The 19503-nt window shown below is 43.8% G+C and overlaps 1 protein-coding gene across 1 annotated transcript; it reads left to right on the plus strand.

The window, feature by feature from the left end:
- The first annotated feature begins 377 nt into the window (after nt 1-377).
- Nucleotides 378-3558, plus strand: PHLDA2 (pleckstrin homology like domain family A member 2). The gene is made up of 2 exons (XM_089656762.1): nt 378-958; nt 3185-3558. The coding sequence occupies exon 1, from the start codon at nt 543-545 to the stop codon at nt 921-923; it is 381 nt and encodes a 126-aa protein (XP_089512888.1). The 5' UTR covers nt 378-542; the 3' UTR covers nt 924-958; nt 3185-3558.
- Nucleotides 3559-19503: the final 15945 nt, after the last annotated feature.

The raw sequence follows: 19503 nt of genomic DNA on the forward strand, positions 1-19503 counted from the left end.
CACATGTATGGGCTGCCATAGACCAGCACTCTACAAATATTAATTCCTCATTATCTGGGTACCCTAATCCTGCAGAGGAAGGTCGCAGTTTCATAAGGCGTTCACCACAGCTGGGTTGGATGCTTGTGGTGAGCCATTTGTCAGAAAGCTTTCAGGATCAGGAATTCAGAGAGAGGATCTTCTCTCCCCTGCCTGGCTACACTTATGAATGAAGCTGAAGCTAATGTTTAGCAGCCTGTGGGTGTGACAGTGCCTGAGTGCAATCCCAGACACTGAAGGAGACCAGTGACTAAGCACTGGGAGGAACTGCATTCTTGTGCTCGTCACTGGAGGGTTGGGAAGGAGTGGCGTGAGAAGTGACATAAATTCTAAGCTATCTCCTCATTCCTCTCATTCACACACCTAGCTGCAGAGGCACACAAAGCCCTCTAGCTTCCAGGACTTGCACTCTGTCCCCAGGACTGCTCCAAGCCACCAAGCACCCACCACCAACAGTGGACCAGTGCCCAAGCGACTACCCTCAACCAGCAACCCAACAGAGAATGAAAATGCAGGTCTCCGATGTGATCATGGAAGGCAAGCTGGAGAAAAGGAGCGACAACCTCCTCCAGTTCTGGAGAAAAAAGCTCTGCGTCTTGACCAAGGACAGCCTTAACATGTTCGCCGATGGCCAGAAGAAGACCAAGTGCAAGGAGCTCAAGTTCCAGTCCATCAAGAAGCTGGATTGTGTGGAGAGGACGGGCAAATACATCTACTTCACCATCGTCACCACGGACAACAAGGAGATAGATTTCCGCTGCCCCGATGAAAGTAGCTGGAATGCAGCCATCACCATGGCTCTAATCGACTTCCAGAACAAGGAAGCCCTCCAAACGTTCAGGTCGCGTCAGAACAGCGAGAGGAGGGTGGCTCCATGCAAGTGAACCAATGATCCTCAAACATCAACCCTATGGAACAGGTGAGAACCGGCTAACCGTCAGTCCTTACCATGTGCAAATGCCTGCTCTGTCTTTCCATCTGCCTATCATGGTCCATTTTACCATCCATGCATAGGCAAACTTTGTCCCTCCAGATAAGAACTTCACATTTAAAACCCATATTGTTCCATCTCCTGCCTACTATGGTCCACCTCGCCTTCTACACATAGGCAAATTTTGTCTCTAAATAGAAATTTTGAGTTTAAACCTCCATACAGCCTATATCTCTCCATCTGCTACCTATCCCCAGTCGTCTTTCCTATTAAGAAGTGGACAACCTTTGTCTAAAAAACGTCTAATTTACAATACACTCTACCGAATTTCTTTTCACCTAATAGCATGGTAGCAACCCATGACCAGGGGCGGACTGACCATTCGAGCACTCGGGCAGTGCCTGAGGGCCTGGGGTCAGTAGGGGGCCCCATGAGATGCCCCTGGTACCTTTCATTGGCTTTTTCATAGGCTTTGTTGGGTGTAGGTGAGGACACAGGGGCCCCATGATCCCCTATTGCCCAGGGGCCCCATGAGTTGTCAGTTCGCCCCTGTCCGTGACCATGAGTCACTCGTAGAACTACATGTCCAGGCATGCTGGTTGGGACATAAAGTAGCACTTCATATGGAGAATCAATGAGCCGAACAGATCTTTATAATTTAAAATACTAAAAGCTGTTTCGATTGCCCCCACAATGTATTTGATATCCCATTAACCTGGGAATCCCCAAAAATTTGCAGAAATCTTGGGTTTGTTGCAACTTGTCTTTCTAGCCAAGTTTAAGTCTCTGGTTGCTAAACCCTTGAAGCTATAAAAATCTTATATTTCAATTTGAGCAGCTATTATTAGTTTCAGTTATCTACACTTTGAGTCGTACCCAAATTTAGGCAAATCAAAGACAAAATTTGCAAATTCTTACGTAATTGATTGTATTCGGTTGATTTCGAAATGTCAGGTCAATAACACTTTTTTAATTCCAACATAAAAGTAATTTCATTACCTATAGCTGAATTTTTGGTACAAAAAATAATTTTTAGGAACAGTAAGGGAAATTTATATTGGCTTTGCGTGCCATGTGATTTTATGTCAAGTCAGTGACTTGAGGAAGTGCCGGTGACAAAAAGGATCTTACAGCACGCACATGTCACGGGAACAAAAGCCGGCAGCATGCCTAGTTCACGATGGACTCAGGAAGGGTTTCATTCCTCTTGATCTTAAATTAGAGAATTCTATGCCTATTGTACTAGATTTTTAATCAGAAATTAGAGAATTATTTGTCTATTGTACTAAATTTTTAATCATACATTAGAGAATTATTTGCCTATTGTACTGGATTTTTAATCATAAATTAGAGAATTATTTGTCTATTGTACTAGATTTTTAATCAGAAATTAGAGAATTATTTGCCTATTGTACCAGATTTCATCTTAAATTAGAGCATTCTATGCATGTTTTAAAATTTTACAAAATTATTTATTAAGTTGGAGAAATCTATGCATATTGTAGGGTTCCAACAACATCAAATTATTAATTATTCCATTTTAATATATATATATTTTTGTATTTGATTACAGAAAAACTAAGCATCTTTTTTTTACAATATTCTGTAAAATAAAAAATATAATAATAAACATAAATATATATATTTTTTCTATCTTTAAATAAAGTCTTAAAGTACATTTTCAAAATCTAACGCGAAATAGTAAATTTTATTTCAGTTTTAAAGTTAGAACCTATTTTTTGCTCTAACATGTCTTAATTAATTAAAACAGAAACATTTCATAATTGTAAAACAGTTTGATAGAGACAAAAATAAAATCTGAATTATATTTTTAAGGGAACTAACTATTAAAAAGATTGTCTACTGGTTTTTAAATAGTAAGAGGATGTTGTTATACAACTATGTAGAATTTAAAAAAAAATCAATAATATGACATTTCTGTATAATTTTTTAATTGGACATTTTAACTGTGTAGAATTTAAAAAAAAAAATCAATAATATGAAATTTCTGTATAATTTTTTACTTGGACATTTTAACTGTGTAGAATTTAAAAAAAAATCAAAAATATGAAATTTCTGTATAATTTTTTAATTGGACATTTTAACTGTGTAGAATTAAAAAAGAAAAAATCAATAATATGAAATTTCTGTATAACAGAAATGTTTTAATTGGACATTTTAATTTAACCATTTAAACATTTTTTCCCCTCATAGGGCCCATGATTGATGGACCAAATGCAAGCAGAGGCTCATGAGACAGGAAGTGACTGCCTTACAAGGACAAAGCAAGTTGAATGAGAACTGTTTGAGCTCCGCTCACGTGAGTTTCGCCCAAGGAGCTGACGATTGCTGAACAGAGAAGATGGATTATCCTGGCGATTAGTGTTATTTATTTATCCTCGGAGAAAGCAATACGCATTACGAACCGGACTGAACCGGGATAATTTATTCCATAGTTCTTTATATATTTGTATTTATTACAATGTGCTTTCCTTCTTAATATATATATTTTTGTTGTCGAGACCAGTCATTTCTGAATAAATGTCATTTGAAATGTTAACTTATTTTATTAAAAATTTTGTATAAAATTTTTTTTTTATTTTCATTTGTTATATCTGTAGAGTTTCATATTAGGTCAGTAAATGCCAGAGCTCATTTTTAACAGCTTGGGTAAAATATTGTATGCTGTTCATACACAATGCATGAGATACCAGATTGTGGGGGAAAAAAATGACACATTAATCAGTCTGCGTTGGGCAACGCATTTTACGTTGCGCCAATCATTTTAAAGAACCATTACTGCCATTTTGTCTTCTGGAATTCAAATCCAAAAGTGTATTTTTATTTTGGCCTAGAAAAGGGAAAGGTAAAACGCTCTGCCGGGGATTTTAAAACTGACTGATTATTATTATTATACAGGATTTATATATTATTATTATTATACAGGATTTATATGGCGCCAACAGTTTGCGCAGCACTTTACAAAATGAAGGCAGACATTACAGATACAATACAATTTGGTACAAGAGGACACAGAGGGCCCGGCTCCTGGGAGCTTACAATCTAGGAGGGAAGGGTCAAGTGATACAAAAGGTAATAGCTGGGGGGGGATGGGCTGATGGAGGAAATAAATGGCAGTTTACTAGGTAGAAGCAGGATAGACTTCTTTAAAGAGAAAGGTTTTCAGGGATCGTCTAAAGGTGGATAGATTAGGAGATAGCTGGACAGATTGGGGTAGGGAGTTCCATAGGATGGGAGAAGTCCTGGAGGTGAGAATGGGAGGAGGTGACACGGGAACTAGAGAGCAGAAGGTCTTGGGAGGATCGGAGAGAGCGGTTTGGTTGATATTTTGAGACCAGGTTGGTGATGTAGCTGAGGGCAGAGTTGTGGATGGCTTTGTAAGTTGTTAGTATTTTGAATGTTATTCGTTGGGTGAGTGGAGGCCAGTGGAGGGATTGGCAGAGAGGGGTGGAGGACACTGAGTGGAGACCAGTGGAGGGATTGGCAGAGAGGAATGGAGGACACTGAGTGGAGGCCAGTTGAGGGATTGGCAGAGAGGGGTGGAGGACACTGAGTGGAGGCCAGTGGAGGGATTGGCAGAGAGGGGTGGAGGACACTGAATGGAGGCCAGTGGAGGGATTGGCAGAGAGGGATGGAGGACACTGAATGGGGGCCAGTGGAGGGATTGGCAGAGAGGGGTGGAGGACACTGAATGGAGGTCAGTGGAGGGATTGGCAGAGAGGGGTGGAGGACACTGAATGGGGCCAGTGGAGGGATTGGCAGAGAGGGGTGGAGGACACTGAATGGAAGCCAGTAGAGGGATTTGCAGAGAGGGGTGGAGGACACTGAATGGAGGTCAGTGGAGGGATTGGCAGAGAGGGATGGAGGACACTGAATGGAGGCCAGTGGAGGGATTGGCAGAGAGGGGTGGAGGACACTGAATGGAGACCAGTGGAGGGATTGGCAGAGAGGGGTGGAGGACACTGGAGGTCGGTGGAGGGATTGGCAGAGAGGGGTGGAGGACGCTGAATGGAGGTCAGTGGAGGGATTGGCAGAGAGGGGTGGAGGACACTGAATGGAGGCCAGTGCAGAGATTGGCAGAGAGGGATGGAGGACACTGAATGGAGGTCAGTGGAGGGATTGGCAGAGAGGGGTGGAGGACACTGAATGGAGGCCAGTGGAGGGATTGGCAGAGAGGGGTGGAGGACACTGAGTGGAGGCCAGTGGAGGGATTGGCAGAGAGGGGTGGAGGACACTGAATGGAGGTCAGTGGAGGGATTGGCAGAGAGGGGTGGAGGACACTGAATGGAGGTCAGTGGAGAGATTGGCAGAGAGGGGTGGAAGACACTGAATGGAGGTCAGTGGAGGGATTTGCAGAGAGGGGTGGAGGACACTGAATGGAGGGCAGTGGAGAGATTGGCAGAGAGGGGTGGAGGACACTGAGTGGAGGCCAGTGGAGGGATTGGCAGAGAGGGGTGGAGGACACTGAATGGAGGTCAGTGGAGGGATTGGCAGACAGGGGTGGAGGACACTGAATGGAGGTCAGTGGAGGGATTGGTAGAGAGGGGTGGAGGACACTGAATGGAGGTCAGTGGAGGGATTGGCAGAGAGGGGTGGAGGACACTGAGTGGAGGTCAGTGGATGGATTGGCAGAGAGGGGTGGAAGACACTGAATGGAGGTCAGTGGAGGGATTGGCAGAGATGGGTGGAGGACACTGAGTGGAGCTCAGTGGAGGGATTGGTAGAGAGGGGTGGAGGACACTGAGTAGAGGTCAGTGGAGGGATTGGCAGAGAGGGGTGGAGGACACTGAATGGAGGTCAGTGGAGGGATTGGCAAAGAGGGGTGGAGGACACTGAATGGAGGTCAGTGGAGAGATTGGCAGAGAGGGGTGGAAGACACTGAATGGAGGTCAGTGGAGGGATTTGCAGAGAGGGGTGGAGGACACTGAATGGAGGTCAGTGGAGAGATTGGCAGACAGGGGTGGAGGACACTGAATGGAGGTCAGTGGAGGGATTGGTAGAGAGGGGTGGAGGACACTGAATGGAGGTCAGTGGAGGGATTGGCAGAGAGGGGTGGAGGACACTGAGTGGAGGTCAGTGGATGGATTGGCAGAGAGGGGTGGAGGACACTGAATGGAGGTCAGTGGAGGGATTGGCAGAGAGGGGTGGAGGACACTGAATGGAGGTCAGTGGAGGGATTGGCAGAGAGAGGTGGAGGACACCTAAGGCTGGCCATACATTATACAATTTCTTAAGAATTTTGCTTTAGATTTACCAAAAACCCTATAATATGAGGTCAAACCTAAAGAATACATTCAATTGTATCCAATTAAGCGGGCCCTTGCACTACATAGTTGAAGGTAAATCTAAAGGAAATTGGACAGAAAATTGTATAGTGTATGGCCAGCCTAAAACTGGTGAACTCCTGACGAAGCTGTGCACGACAGCCAATCAGCTTCTAACTTCAGCTTGTTCTGTTAAGCTTTGACAATAAAACCTGGAAGCTGATTGGCTCCCATGCACAGCTGCACCAGATTTTGCACTCTCCAGTTTTAGTAAATCAGCCCCCGATGTGTCTACTTCCTACTGTCATTTTGCAGCAGCTAGAAAATGTAGAGAATGTAGAAATAACACGGATGTAACTCAACACTTTCTGTTGTCCTAAATACCGACATCATAGGTAAGGTGTTCCATTGTTGTTTTTCTCTGGTAAATATAGTTAGTCTGGCTGAAAAAAAGACAAAAGTCCATCCAGTTCAACCATAAAAAAAAAAAAATCATCATAAATTAAAGTGTTACTAAACCCACAACAGTACAATCAGTCTGTATATGCAGTAAAGCATGCTTGTTATACTCACTGTGGAACCTAAGGGGTTAATCCTCTGCATTGTGTAAAAGGGATCCTGTCTTCTCTGATCCTCCCCTTCTTCTACTGTCCCCAATCCATTTGCTGATAGTACAGAGCCTTGGGGGCAAGCTGCACATGCTTAGTTTGGTGTTTACAGCTAGAGAGTTTTTTCTTCTTGGGACAGTGCATGTGATCAGCACAGGGCCAATCAGCACTATCCAGAGGGTCAGGGGTCATGCAGCCTCATAGGACAGTCAGAGGAGAATGAGAACTCCTGCAAGCTTCAACCAGTGCTCTGCTGGACACTGATATAAGTCACAAAACTGCTATATACTGTTGATGAGAAAAGGTATTTAGCAGTTTATATTTACTAAAATAATTGCATTTCCATGTTCTGTGTATTGTGGGAGACCAGATATAGTGAATGCAGGGTCCGGGAAGACCAGATATAGCAAATGCAGGGTCTGGGAAGACCAGATATAGTGAATGCAGGGTCCGGGGAGACCAGATATAGTGAATGCAGGGTTCAGGGAGACCAGATATAGTGAATACAGGGTCCAGGGAGACCGGATATAGTGAATGCAGGGTTCAGGGAGACCAGATATAGTGAATGCAGGGTTCGGGGAGAGCGGATATAGTGAATGCAGGGTCCTGGGAGAGCGGATATAGTGAGTGCAGGGTCTGGGGAGAGCGGATATAGTGAATACAGGGTCCAGGGAGACCAGATATAGAGAATGCAGGGTCCGGGGAGACCAGATATAGTGAATGCAGGGTCCGGGGAGAGCAGATATAGTGAATGCAGGGTCTGGGGAGACCAGATATAGTGAATGCAGGGTCCGGGGAGAGCGGATATAGTGAATGCAGGGTCCGGGGAGACCAGATATAATGAATGCAGGGTCCGGGGAGACCAGATATAGTGAATGCAGGGTCTGGGGAGACCAGATATAGTGAATGCAGGGTCCGGGGAGAGCGGATATAGTGAATGCAGGGTCCGGGGAGACCAGATATAGTGAATGCAGGGTCCAGGGAGATCAGATATAGTGAATGCAGGGTCCGGGGAGACCAGATATAGTGAATGCAGGGTCCGGGGAGACCAGATATAGTGAATGCAGGGTCCGGAAAGACCAGATATTGTGAATGCAGGGTCCAGGGAGACCAGATATAGTGAATGCAGGGTCCGGAAAGACCAGATATTGTGAATGCAGGGTCCAGGGAGACCGGATATAGTGAATGCAGGGTCCGGGGAGAGCGGATAGAGTGAATGCAGGGTTCGGGGGAAGCAGATATAGTGAATGCAGGGTTCGGGGAGAGCGGATATAGTGAATGCAGGGTCCGGGGAGACCGGATATAGTGAATGCAGGGTCCGGGGAGAGCGGATATAGTGAATGCAGGGTCCGGGGAGAGCGGATATAGTGAATGCAGGGTCCGGGGAGACCGGATATAGTGAATGCAGGGTTCGGGGGGAGCGGATACAGCCTGTGAAGGGGATCTGTGACTAGTGACGGTTCTGAAGTCTCCTCCTGTACACTTGATGTCAGTTCTTCTTGACATTGACAGGATGACATCATTTCAGGGGCGGACTGACCATTTGGAAACTCAGGCACTGCCCAAGGGCCCGGGGTCAGTAGGGGGCCCCATGAGATGCCCCTGGTACCTTTCATAGGCTTTTTTGGGTGTGGTTTGAGTGTGGGCAAGGACACAGGGGTCCCATGATCCCCTATTGCCCTGGGGCCCCATGAGTTCATCCCTGAGTCATTCCAAATGTCACAATGAGAACAGAGTCCGTGTCAACAGCAACCTTTACAATCCTCAAAAAATAGATGGATTTGCATTACCTTGACATGAACATATATTTTCTATGAATAAATTTCCTCAACAACCCACCTAATGGGGTCCTCTTCCACCCCCAGGCCCTACAGGAGTTGCGCGGGCTGCTCTGGCTATTATTACTCTGGCTATTATTATGTCTTTGGTTTCCAGATAAATGATCATTAAGATTTGGAATTTTGCACTTGGTCAATATTTAGACATTTCTGGTTAGACAGGTTTAATAAATGGCTGTCTTTACCCAGTTCTGGAACTCATTCCAGGAGTCCTTGGCTCTGTTAATCAGCGCTTTCCCCAACTTCCTGTGATCTTTACCCCATTCGGCTCCGTGACCTTTCCCATCAGAGAGCTCCGGTTTGATCTTGCGTCTCTGTTTCATCAGCTAAACTGAGTAGAGATGATATTGGCAGGAAGGGCTCAATGTTCTGTAGCAATAGCAGTCCAGACACTTGTGTTTATAAAGCCGCCTATACACTAGTAGAATTTAATTCGAAAAATATTAGTGTCAGCCCGGGTTCACATATGTGTGGTGCGGTATATCGCATGTGATTCGCACAGGAACCACACCGCATTCCTCTGCACATCACATGCGATTTGTGTGCGGTGCGATTGGATCCATGCATTTTGTATGCCTCTAATCGCAACGCACCCCCACCAAAAACATGCAGGACCCTTTTTGGGTCCACATTAGAATCGGATCGCATGGGTATTCACACCTTAACCTTCGACTATGTAGAGCAAGGGCTTGCCTAATTGGATACAATTGAAAGTGTAGTTTCGGTTTGACCTCATATTATTATTACTGTTTTGCGTCATCACGCACCGACATCTGACGTCACGTCTTCTCCAGCGCCATTTGCGTTCCAGGCTGGTTCCTTCATCGTGGCCGGCCGCTTCCTGGACCTCAGAGGATCTGCCCCCAGCCACCATCCGGACGCCCAGACTCTCTGTGCCACATACCGACTCCTGAATCCTTCAGGACCCCATGCAAGGGTGACGTGCCTTTTATCAACTTATAATGCTGCACTTAGTTTGGCGCCCTTATTTTCTCCTTCCCTGCTTACAGAGTTCAGCTTTACTCTATGGGTGCTGCCACTGATGCTGCCATTTATTGCCCACTGCCCCCAGTGAACAACCACAGCCTGTCCAACAGTCCCTCTCCCCTTATTTTCCCTGGCTATAAGTTGGACTTTATGTATGGACTTACTATCAGGGGCATACTGACCATTCGGAAACTCAGGCACTGCCTGAGGGCCCCGGGTCAGTAAGGGGCCCCATGAGATGCCCCTGGTACCTTTCATAGGCTTTTATGGGTATGGTTTGAGTGTGGGCGAGGACACAGGGGCCCCATGATCCCCTATTGCCCAGGGGCCCCATGAGCTGTCAGTCCGCCCCTGCTTGCTATTGAACTTTTTATTGGATTTTTTATTGGACTTGTAACCCCTTCACGCCTAAGGGTAAAACAAATCTAAATGCCTAAGCACAATTTTGCAACGTTGACGTGTGTTAGTAAAGCTGTACATATCATCACTAGTACTATGTACATCCAGCTGAATTATACCGCGTTTTTTTCAGGACAAATTGGGCTTTCATTTGGTGGTAAATGGTAATGGATATCTCCTGATTTTTTTTCATTATCAAAGGAAAACTGGCCAAAAATAGTAAAAAAAAAAAATCATTGTTTTTTATTTAGCTGTGTGTTTCTTGTTCCTACCATAACCTTCTACCAAAGAACAACCCAAAATAAATTCTCCAGCTCTTGACGATCGCAGCAATACCATATGTGGATGTTATTTGTTGTTTGTACCCGTAGTACAGCCCAGAAACAATAGCGCGCATTTTGTTTTTGTCTTTTTTTTTTACCTAAAACACACTGACACTGACAATAGCTGACACTGATACCAAATTTTTTTTAAATCCTGACCTTTGACCCTGACCTTTTAACCTTAACCTTGACCCTGACCTTGACCCAAACACTAACCCTGGCACTGAACTAGATCAAACCTTGATCTGGGTAATTTTTCTTATTTTTTTCTTATATTTATTTATTTATTTTTTTTAACAAACATTTTTTTTTCCCCAGGAGTTAGGGAGATACAATGTATCCCTCTCCTTCATTCATAGAGAGAGAAAAAAACAAGGGGGCCGAGCTGTACAGTGACTGATCACTGTGATAGCCAATCAGATCATGTGACTCGGAATCGGGAGACCCGGGTCCCGATCGTTAGATGGCAGCGTTATAGGTAACACTGAAGGAGCGCTGTGATAGGTAGGAGGAGAGCCAGGAGAGAGCGGAGTCTCTGATGCCAAGAGAGTGGAGTTTTTTTTTGAGGAGGGGGTGGTCAACCGTGTCAAAAGCCGGAGAGAGGTCGAGGAGTAGGAGAACTGTGTAGTGGCCATTGGTTTTGGCGGTTAGTAGGTTGTTGGTGAGTTTCAGTAGGGCAGTTTCAGTGGAGTGTAGGGGGTGGAAGCCAGACTGTAGAGGGTTGAGGAGGTTGTTGTTGGTGAGATGGGAGCTCAGGCGATTATAGAGACAATGTCAAGAGACAGTTTCCTCCCCCAAGGTCTCCAAAAACTTGGACCTCGGTCTACCTTTCTGAAAGTAGATCCCCTGTATTTCCTGATCATTAGAATGGAACCCGGTGCTCTCAGTGACACCCCGATCTTTGTGCTGGGAGCGCACCGTGCAACGCGCTCCCAGCACAAAGACAGGTATGCAAATATGCGGCCCCATGGAAAAAAGCCCAGTTGTGTGAGGCCGCATATTTGTGTTACGTCGGCGTCAAGGGGTTAAGTTACTTTGGCTATACCCCTCCAGCGCAAAAATACCTATATTTTTTTTTGTATCTCATATTATATGGTTTTTGGTAAATGTAAAGCAAAAGTCTCAGGAAGATTGTATAATGTATGGCCAGCCTAACTCTTCTTCATTAGTACCGGTCCATTGAAAGAAGCTCGGGGAAAAATTAATTTGCAACAATTTGGAAATCCTTTAAACTGATATCTCCCTTTCCCATTGGCCATCAGTGACCATCTTTCCTGGGAAGTTGCAATTGATGATTCAATTGGATAATATTTGTCAGATCTCCTGAAGAACTGCCGTCCTTGAGAGTCTTGTGAAGGTGTAAGATACAATACAATGTAGCGTGTTGAGAAAGTGGAAGGCTGGCGTGTGTGCAGGAGGTGAAGATAAAATCTCTGCAATGATGTCATAGCGATAAGCCTGCTACAAAGGTTGAATGGTAAGGGGAATTCCATGTCGCTTTGCATTACATACAGCCAATGTTGGGCTGGGTTCATGACTTTTCCCTAGGCAATGGTATGAATTTTTATGAATCTCTTTAACACGCATATGTATGTGTTTTTATGCTTTCTTCGCTACTTTGTTCTGTTCTGTCAGCCAATGAAATGTTGAGTAAAGTTGAGGTTGCTATAAGAGGAGCTGGTTATTCTGGGTTTGAAACCCAATCTAACTGCCACTGAAACCAAATGGACCCAAAATGCTTGTTGCCTCACCTGCACTATGTTGGCCAACCCTCACCAATGCAGCAACAATCGAAAACAATGGCAAAGCTGTGTATGGACCAGGGGCGGACTGACACTCATGGGGCCCCCGGGCAATAGGGGATCATGGGGCCCCTGTGTCCTTGCCCAAACTCAAAAAAGCCTATGAAAAAGGTACCAGAGGCATCTCATGGGGCCCCCTACTGACCCCGGGCCCTCGGGCTGTGCCCGAGTTTCCGAATGGTCAGTCCGCCCCTGAATAGATGATATTATCATTGATCATTATAGGGAGGAAAATGCTAGTTGCCTGGCTGTCTGGAGGAAAATGCTAGTTGCCTGGCTGTCTGGAGGAAAATGCTAGTTGCCTGGCTGGAGGAAAATGCTAGTTGTTTGGCTTTTTTAACCCTAGGTTCACATCTATGCATTTTCTGTAGCGTTTTGCAGAATCGCACTACAGTCCATTTAACATGATGTCCTATGGGACAGGTTCCAAATGGTCAGTCCGCCCCTGGTATGGACCCATATGTGTAAAATTGCTAAAGTGTGAATAGAGCCATAAAGCAGCACTAAAACCCTAAACCAAAAATGTAATATTGTATATTGCAGCATACCGGTCATTAGATGTGGTAGCTGCATTCGTTTTCTTTTTTTAGTCTTTTTCCTTCTGTTTTCACCTGGTGATCTGGCCAGTAAAACATCTCCTGTATTAGAGTATAAAACAATAATCCCTGTGCGCTTTATATGGACCTGTAAAATTAAAGAAGCTGCTGACACCCAATCCTATACCTATATGTGCAGGAACTCAAAATAATAAATAAATTGGTGTAGCGCTAAAATGTGCAACTTAAACATATAAACAAATATATAAACATATGAATGATAAACAAATCGTGATTAGATCCTCCAGGGATCTAGAACATAATGTGTGCCACAGAATTGTGAATAATCGTGAATCCGACAACTAGGTCCTAAAATTGGACCCAATATATGGTGAAAATATAAAAAGGAAACCCCCCAATCCCAGAAAATGGGATTATAAACATAAACCGAGTGCCATACACAGTGAATCCCAAATGCGGGATAATCCTATAATAAAGTGACAAGTGCTTGAACCCCAAAAAACAATAAGCATATAAAAAGCTGTACAAATCTCAACCCTTTACATGTGAAAAAAAGGGTATAATAAAATATACAAAAATAGTGAAAATATATAACATATATATATTTATAAAAAACGTCCAATAAAGTGCAAAGTGAAAGCACCTCTTGCAATTTTGCACTTTATTGGACGTTTTATATATATATATCTATATCTATATATATATATATATATATATATATATAGATATATATATGGGTTTTTTTTATATTTTATTATACGTTTTTTTTCAGTGACAAGTACTTGAACCCCAAAAAACAATAAGCACATAAAAAGCTGTACAAATCTCAACCCTTTACATGTGAAAAAAAACGTATAATAAAATATAAAATATATATATATATATATATATATATATATAAAATGTCCAATAAAGTGCAAAATTGCAAGAGGTGCTTTCACTTTGCTCTTTATTATAAATACATACATGTTACATATTTTCACAATTTTTGTATATTTTATTATACCTTTTTTTTCACATGTAAAGGGTTGAGATTTGTACAGCTTTTTATGTGCTTATTGTTTTTTGGGGTTCAAGCACTTGTCACTTTATTATAGGATTATCCCGCATTTGGGATTCACTGTGTATGGCACTCGGTTTATAATCCCGTTTTCTGGGATTAGGGGGGGGGTTTCCATTTTATATTTTCACCATATATTGGGTTCAATTTTGGGACCTAGTTGTCAGATTCACGATTATTCACAATTCTGTGGCACATATTATTATGTTCTAGATCCCTGGAGGATCTAATCACTATTTATTTATCATCCATATGTTTTTATATTTGTTTATATGTTTATGTTGCACATTTTAGCAACACCAATTTATTTATTATTTTGAGTTCCTGTATTAGAGTGCCCCCATTCTGCATGAAGGAGCACAGGGGGCACCTTTGGTCAGCAGCTATGTCAGTCTAGGGGGGAGAGGAGTGTTAGATGTACTAGCAGATTTAGATACACTTTCCTCTGTGCCCCTGCCAACTGTCACTGAACTGCTCAATGAGAGTGCCTCAATGACCAATATGGGTACTCCCGTTGAATAGTGGTTGACAGGGATTATCTATTATTATTATTATACAGTATTTATATAGCGCCAGAAAGGTTTGCTCAGCGCTGTACATTATAGTGGGGGGCAGAACATGAGACAATATAGTAACAATACAATACACGAGGGGGTCAAGGGCCCTGCTCTTTCGAGCTTACAATCTATGTATCTAGTCAGAGCCCGGTTACAAGGTGAAACAAAATCAAACACGGGAACAGACAAGGTGTCATCTACCTGTATGAGCAACTTCAGATGATGAGGGTGGCCTCTTGCACAATTCTCATGCAAGCATCCCTGAGAGTTGAAAGAGGTGCTTCTGGGGCAATGGAGGGGTGCAGGCGCCAGGAAGACGGATCGGCAGACTTGAACTTGGGAGCGCTGGTGTCAGGTAAACAGAAGCACAATGATGAGGGCACCCCAACTTCACCCAGGGAGGAGCAGAGCCGGGTCACAGGAACAGCTTAGCAGGAAGGCACCTAATCACTAGCAGGATCAAGGTCAGAAATGAGCAGAAGTTGGCAACACGGAGGCAATGTGGTACAAATTCGACAGGGAAAATCTTGCGCCAGAGTCCAGGCCGAGGTCAGTAACACAAGTAGGCAGTAGACATAAACAGGCAGGGGTAATCATGAAGCAGGTCAGACAAAAGCCGGGTCAATAACAGAGTCAAACTGATCCAAGATCAAGGATAAAAGCCATGCAAGCTAAATGACCATCCGGCAAAGATCCCTTGCAGGGCCCAGGATTAACCGCTTGCCCACTGTCCTGTAGCAGAAATACTGCTACATGGCGGCAGGGCTGCGCAAAATCTCATAAATAAACGTAATTTTGTATTTACAGGTAGGGGGCGCATGCAGGGGTGTATTTACCACAAGGCAAACAAAGCATTTGTTTAGGGCGGCCTTTTTCAGGGGGGCAGGACTGCCCTTCGGAAGAAGGGACGAAAGAAGGGAAGCTTGGGGACCTGGTGGGTTCTGAGAGAGGCTGTGGGTTTCATGACGGTGTATGCACAGCCCGACTCTCGTTCCTGGGGATGTCCGAAGCTTTGAAGGTGAGTGTCTTTCTCTCTCTTGCCAGGGGGGGATGGTGGCTGGTGTATGGGGGGCAGTGGTAGTGGAAGGCTCGGGTGGAGGGCAGGGGTGCTCTTGGTCAACGTCAGGCTCTTTCTGCGAGGGGGTCGCCAATTTTTGTGTTGCCTAGGACAGCACAAAACCTAAATACACCACAGGGCCCGTGGTTTTGATGGCTTCAGCTGTTGATCACCCGGTCCCGTCTGGAGATTCCCCACTGGCACCCGGAAATTGCTGAGTATCACTGATAGGGGAAAGGTCTGTATGTAAACAAAATGCGATATCTCCTGCGCTCCAGGACCCAGACCGGTGGTGAGTAGATGGAATCAAACTCCAAAAAAGGAAGGAGGGAACCACCGAAATAGTTAAGGTCGTGCAGCTCCACACCAAGGCTGGGGAAGCCCAAACAGAACTTTGAGGAAGAACAAAAAAGAAAAAGAAGCGCACCAACCTTGCGCATTACCTCAGTAACCAAAATTTATTAAATAAAAGAATGGTACTCACAAACAGCGAATAAAAACAGGCATGTCAGTCCTCAAAGGGACTTTAAAGGCAAGATGCAAATGCGAATCCCATCATGGAGGAAGCCACTCAGTACAGCTGACGCGTTTCGAAGGACGTGTCCTTCGAAACGCGTCAGCTGTACTGAGTGGCTTCCTCCATGATGGGATTCGCATTTGCATCTTGCCTTTAAAGTCCCTTTGAGGACTGACATGCCTGTTTTTATTCACTGTTTGTGAGTACCATTCTTTTATTTAATAAATTTTGGTTACTGAGGTAATGCGCAAGGTTGGTGCGCTTCTTTTTCTTTTTTGTTCTTCCTGTATGTAAACAATACAGATCTCTCCCCTGTCAGCTCCAGCACATTGTTTTGTATGGCTCTGCAAATCAGAGTATGGTTCTTCCTACTGTTCACCAATGTATGGAACATTCTTCCCATGGACCTCCAATGTAAGGGGCATTCTTCCCACTGACCACCAATGTAAGAGGCTCTTCCCACTGACCACCAATGTAAGGAACATTCTTCCCACTGACCACCAATGTAAGGAACATTCTTCCCACTGACCACCAATGTAAGGAACATTCTTCCCACTGACCACCAATGTAAGGAACATTCTTCCCACTGATCACCAATGTAAGGGACATTCTTCCCACTGATCACCAATGTAAGGGACATTCTTCCCACTGATCACCAATGTAAGGGACATTCTTCTCACTGATCACCAATGTGAGGGACATTCTTCCCACTGATCACCAATGTAAGGGGCTCTTCCCACTCGGTTAAGGCAGTGCTGACAGTCCCGCTATAAGTCGCTGATCGCCGCCATTACTAGTAAAAAAAAAAGTATATATACCGCCATTTGTAAACACTAATTTTCATGTAAACCATACAAAGCAATGTGCTTACACTGTAAAACTGACACAGCACACAGTTAACCCTTTGATCGCCCCAGACATATAGTTTTCATAGTTAGTCTGGCAGAAAAAAGACAAAAGTCCATCCAGTTCAACCATATAAAAAAAAAAAAAAAGACGTTAACCACTTCCTGCCCCTCTTCCTGCCCAGTGCCATTAATACAGTGTCAGTGATTTTTATTAGCACTGATCACTGTATTGGTGTCACTGGGGATGTCAGTGGCAGTTAGTCAGTTCCCCCCCCCCCAGTGTCAGAATGCCCGCCGCAGTCCTGCTATAAGTCGCTGATCGCCGCCATTAGTAGTATAAAAAAAAATATTCTAGTATATATACCGCCATTTGTAGACACTATAACTTTCACATAAACCAATTAATTTACACGTATTGGGATTTTTTTTAGCAAAAACAAGTAACAGAATACATTTTGGCCTAAATTTATAACTAAATTAGATTTTTTTAATTTTTTACTGGATATGTTTAATAGCAAAAAGTCAAAAATATTGGGGTTTTATTTCTCAAAATGGTCTTTTTTTTGTTTATAGCGCAAAAAATAAAAAACGCAATCAAATACCCCCAAAAGAAAGCTTGTTGGAAAAAAAGGACATAAATTTAATTTATGTGCAGCATTGCATGACCGTGCAATTGTCAGTTAAAGTAACTCAGAGCAAAAGATGGCCTGGTCAGGAAGGGGGGTAAATCCTCTGGAGGGCAAGTGGTTAAATAGGCCACTAGGCTCCAGTATCTGCGGTGGACGTGCCCGTGTCTCCACGTGCATGCTGATGTAGGGCGCAGATGTTTAAGCACTTGCACACAAGCATGAGCGCAAGCCTTACAGCTAGCACAGTGGCTAATATGATGTTCCTGACAAGAGGACCCTTTGAGCCCCCAAAATACTGTGGATTTTTAATTTATACACTCTGTTTTTGGTGCTTTCCTTCTTTCATATCCAGGCTTTCTAATAAGAAAGCCCAACATAGCTTTAATATTAAAATGATGATTTTATCCAAATAATGACAGACTAGATATAGAACATCAATATATAAAAATGAAAACTGGATCTAATGCAGCAAAGAGCAGAGGCACCGGCTTTATAAGAGACGAACAACTAGCAGGTTTAACAAACATATAAAAGTCTTATTACTTCATATAAATTCCTTAAAATCGGTTATGTGACATGTTACTTGCCTGGATGTCATGCAGATCCAATGGATTGAATGCGTTCAGAGTCACTATTGGGTGTTGTGACTTTACGAGTAGGGTCAGTAAATCAGAATGTATTGAAACCAGAGATAGCCAGGTCAGCAATGGCAGTCTTCTTATAGTATAGTAGTTCTCAAATCTTCCCAACTAGGACCAGCCTATGTCTCCCATTACAATCAGCATCTTAGATAAATAACTGCTGAGATCAAACCATTTGTGATATACAGTTGCAAGAAAAAGTATGTGAACCCCTTGGGATTATGTGGAGTTTTGCATGAATTGGGCATAAAATGTGCTCTGAACGTCATCTAAGTCACAACAATAGAAGAACACAGTCTGCTGAACATAATACTACACAAACATTAGATGTTGCCATGGTTTAATTGCACATAACATGTAAACATTCACAGTGCAGGGAGGAAAAAGTATGTGAACCTTTGGACTTAATAACTGGTTGACCCTCCTTTGGCAGCAATAACCTCAACCAAACGTTTCCTGTAGTTGCAGATCAGACCTGCACAACGATTTGGAGTCATTTTGGACCACTCCTCTTCACAAAACTGTTTCAGTGTAGCAATATTCTTGGGATGTCTTTTGTGAATCGCTCTCTTAAGGTCATGCCACAGCATTTCAATCGGGCTGAGGTCAGGACTGGGCCACTCCAGAAGGCGTATTCTGTGCTGTTGCAGCCATTGTTTTGTTGAATTACTTGTATGCTTTGGGTCATTGTCCTGTTGCATCACCTATCCTCTGCGGAGCTTCAGTTGGCAGACAGATGGTCGTACGTTTTCCTGCAAAATGTCTTGATAAACTCTGGAATTCATTTTCCCATCAATGACAACAATCTGTCCAGGCCCTGAGGCAGCAAAGCAGCCCCAAACCATGATGCTCCCTCCGCCATGTTTCACAGTGGGGATGAGGTTTTGATGTTGGTGTGCTGTGCCTTTTTTTCTCCACACATAGTGTTGTGTGTTCTTCCCAAACAACTCAATCTTGGTTTCATCTGTCCACAGTATATTTTGCCAGTAGTGCTGTGGAACATCCAGGTGCTCTTTTGCAAACTTCAAACATGCTGCAATATTCTTTTTGGACAGCAATGGCTTCCTCCGTGGTGTCCTCCCATGTACTCCATTCTTGTTTAATGTTTTCCTTATTGTAGATGTGTCAACAAAAATGTTAGCATGTGCCAGAGATTTTTGTAGGTCTTTAGCTGACACTCTGGGATTCTTCTTTACCTCATGCAGCATTCTGCGCTGTGCTCTTGCAGTCATTTTTACAGGACGACCACACCTAGGGAGAGTAGCAACAGTGCTAAACTTTCTCTATTTGTAGACAGTCTGTCTTACCGTGGACACATGAACATCAAGGCTTTTGGAGATACTTTTGTAACCCTTTCCAGCTTCATGCAAGTCAACAATTCTTGATCATAGGTCTTCTGAGAGCTCTTTTCTGCAAGGCATGTTT

This window comes from Staurois parvus, unplaced genomic scaffold, assembly GCF_062004578.1.
Source record: "Staurois parvus isolate SC_StPar_1 unplaced genomic scaffold, SC_StPar_1.0 ptg000935l, whole genome shotgun sequence".
NCBI lineage: Eukaryota > Metazoa > Chordata > Amphibia > Anura > Ranidae > Staurois > Staurois parvus.

Excerpts from the sequence above, each read along its gene's own strand:
- PHLDA2 (XM_089656762.1), top strand. The coding sequence starts at position 543 with ATGAAAATGCAGGTCTCCGATGTGATCATGGAAGGCAAGCTGGAGAAA.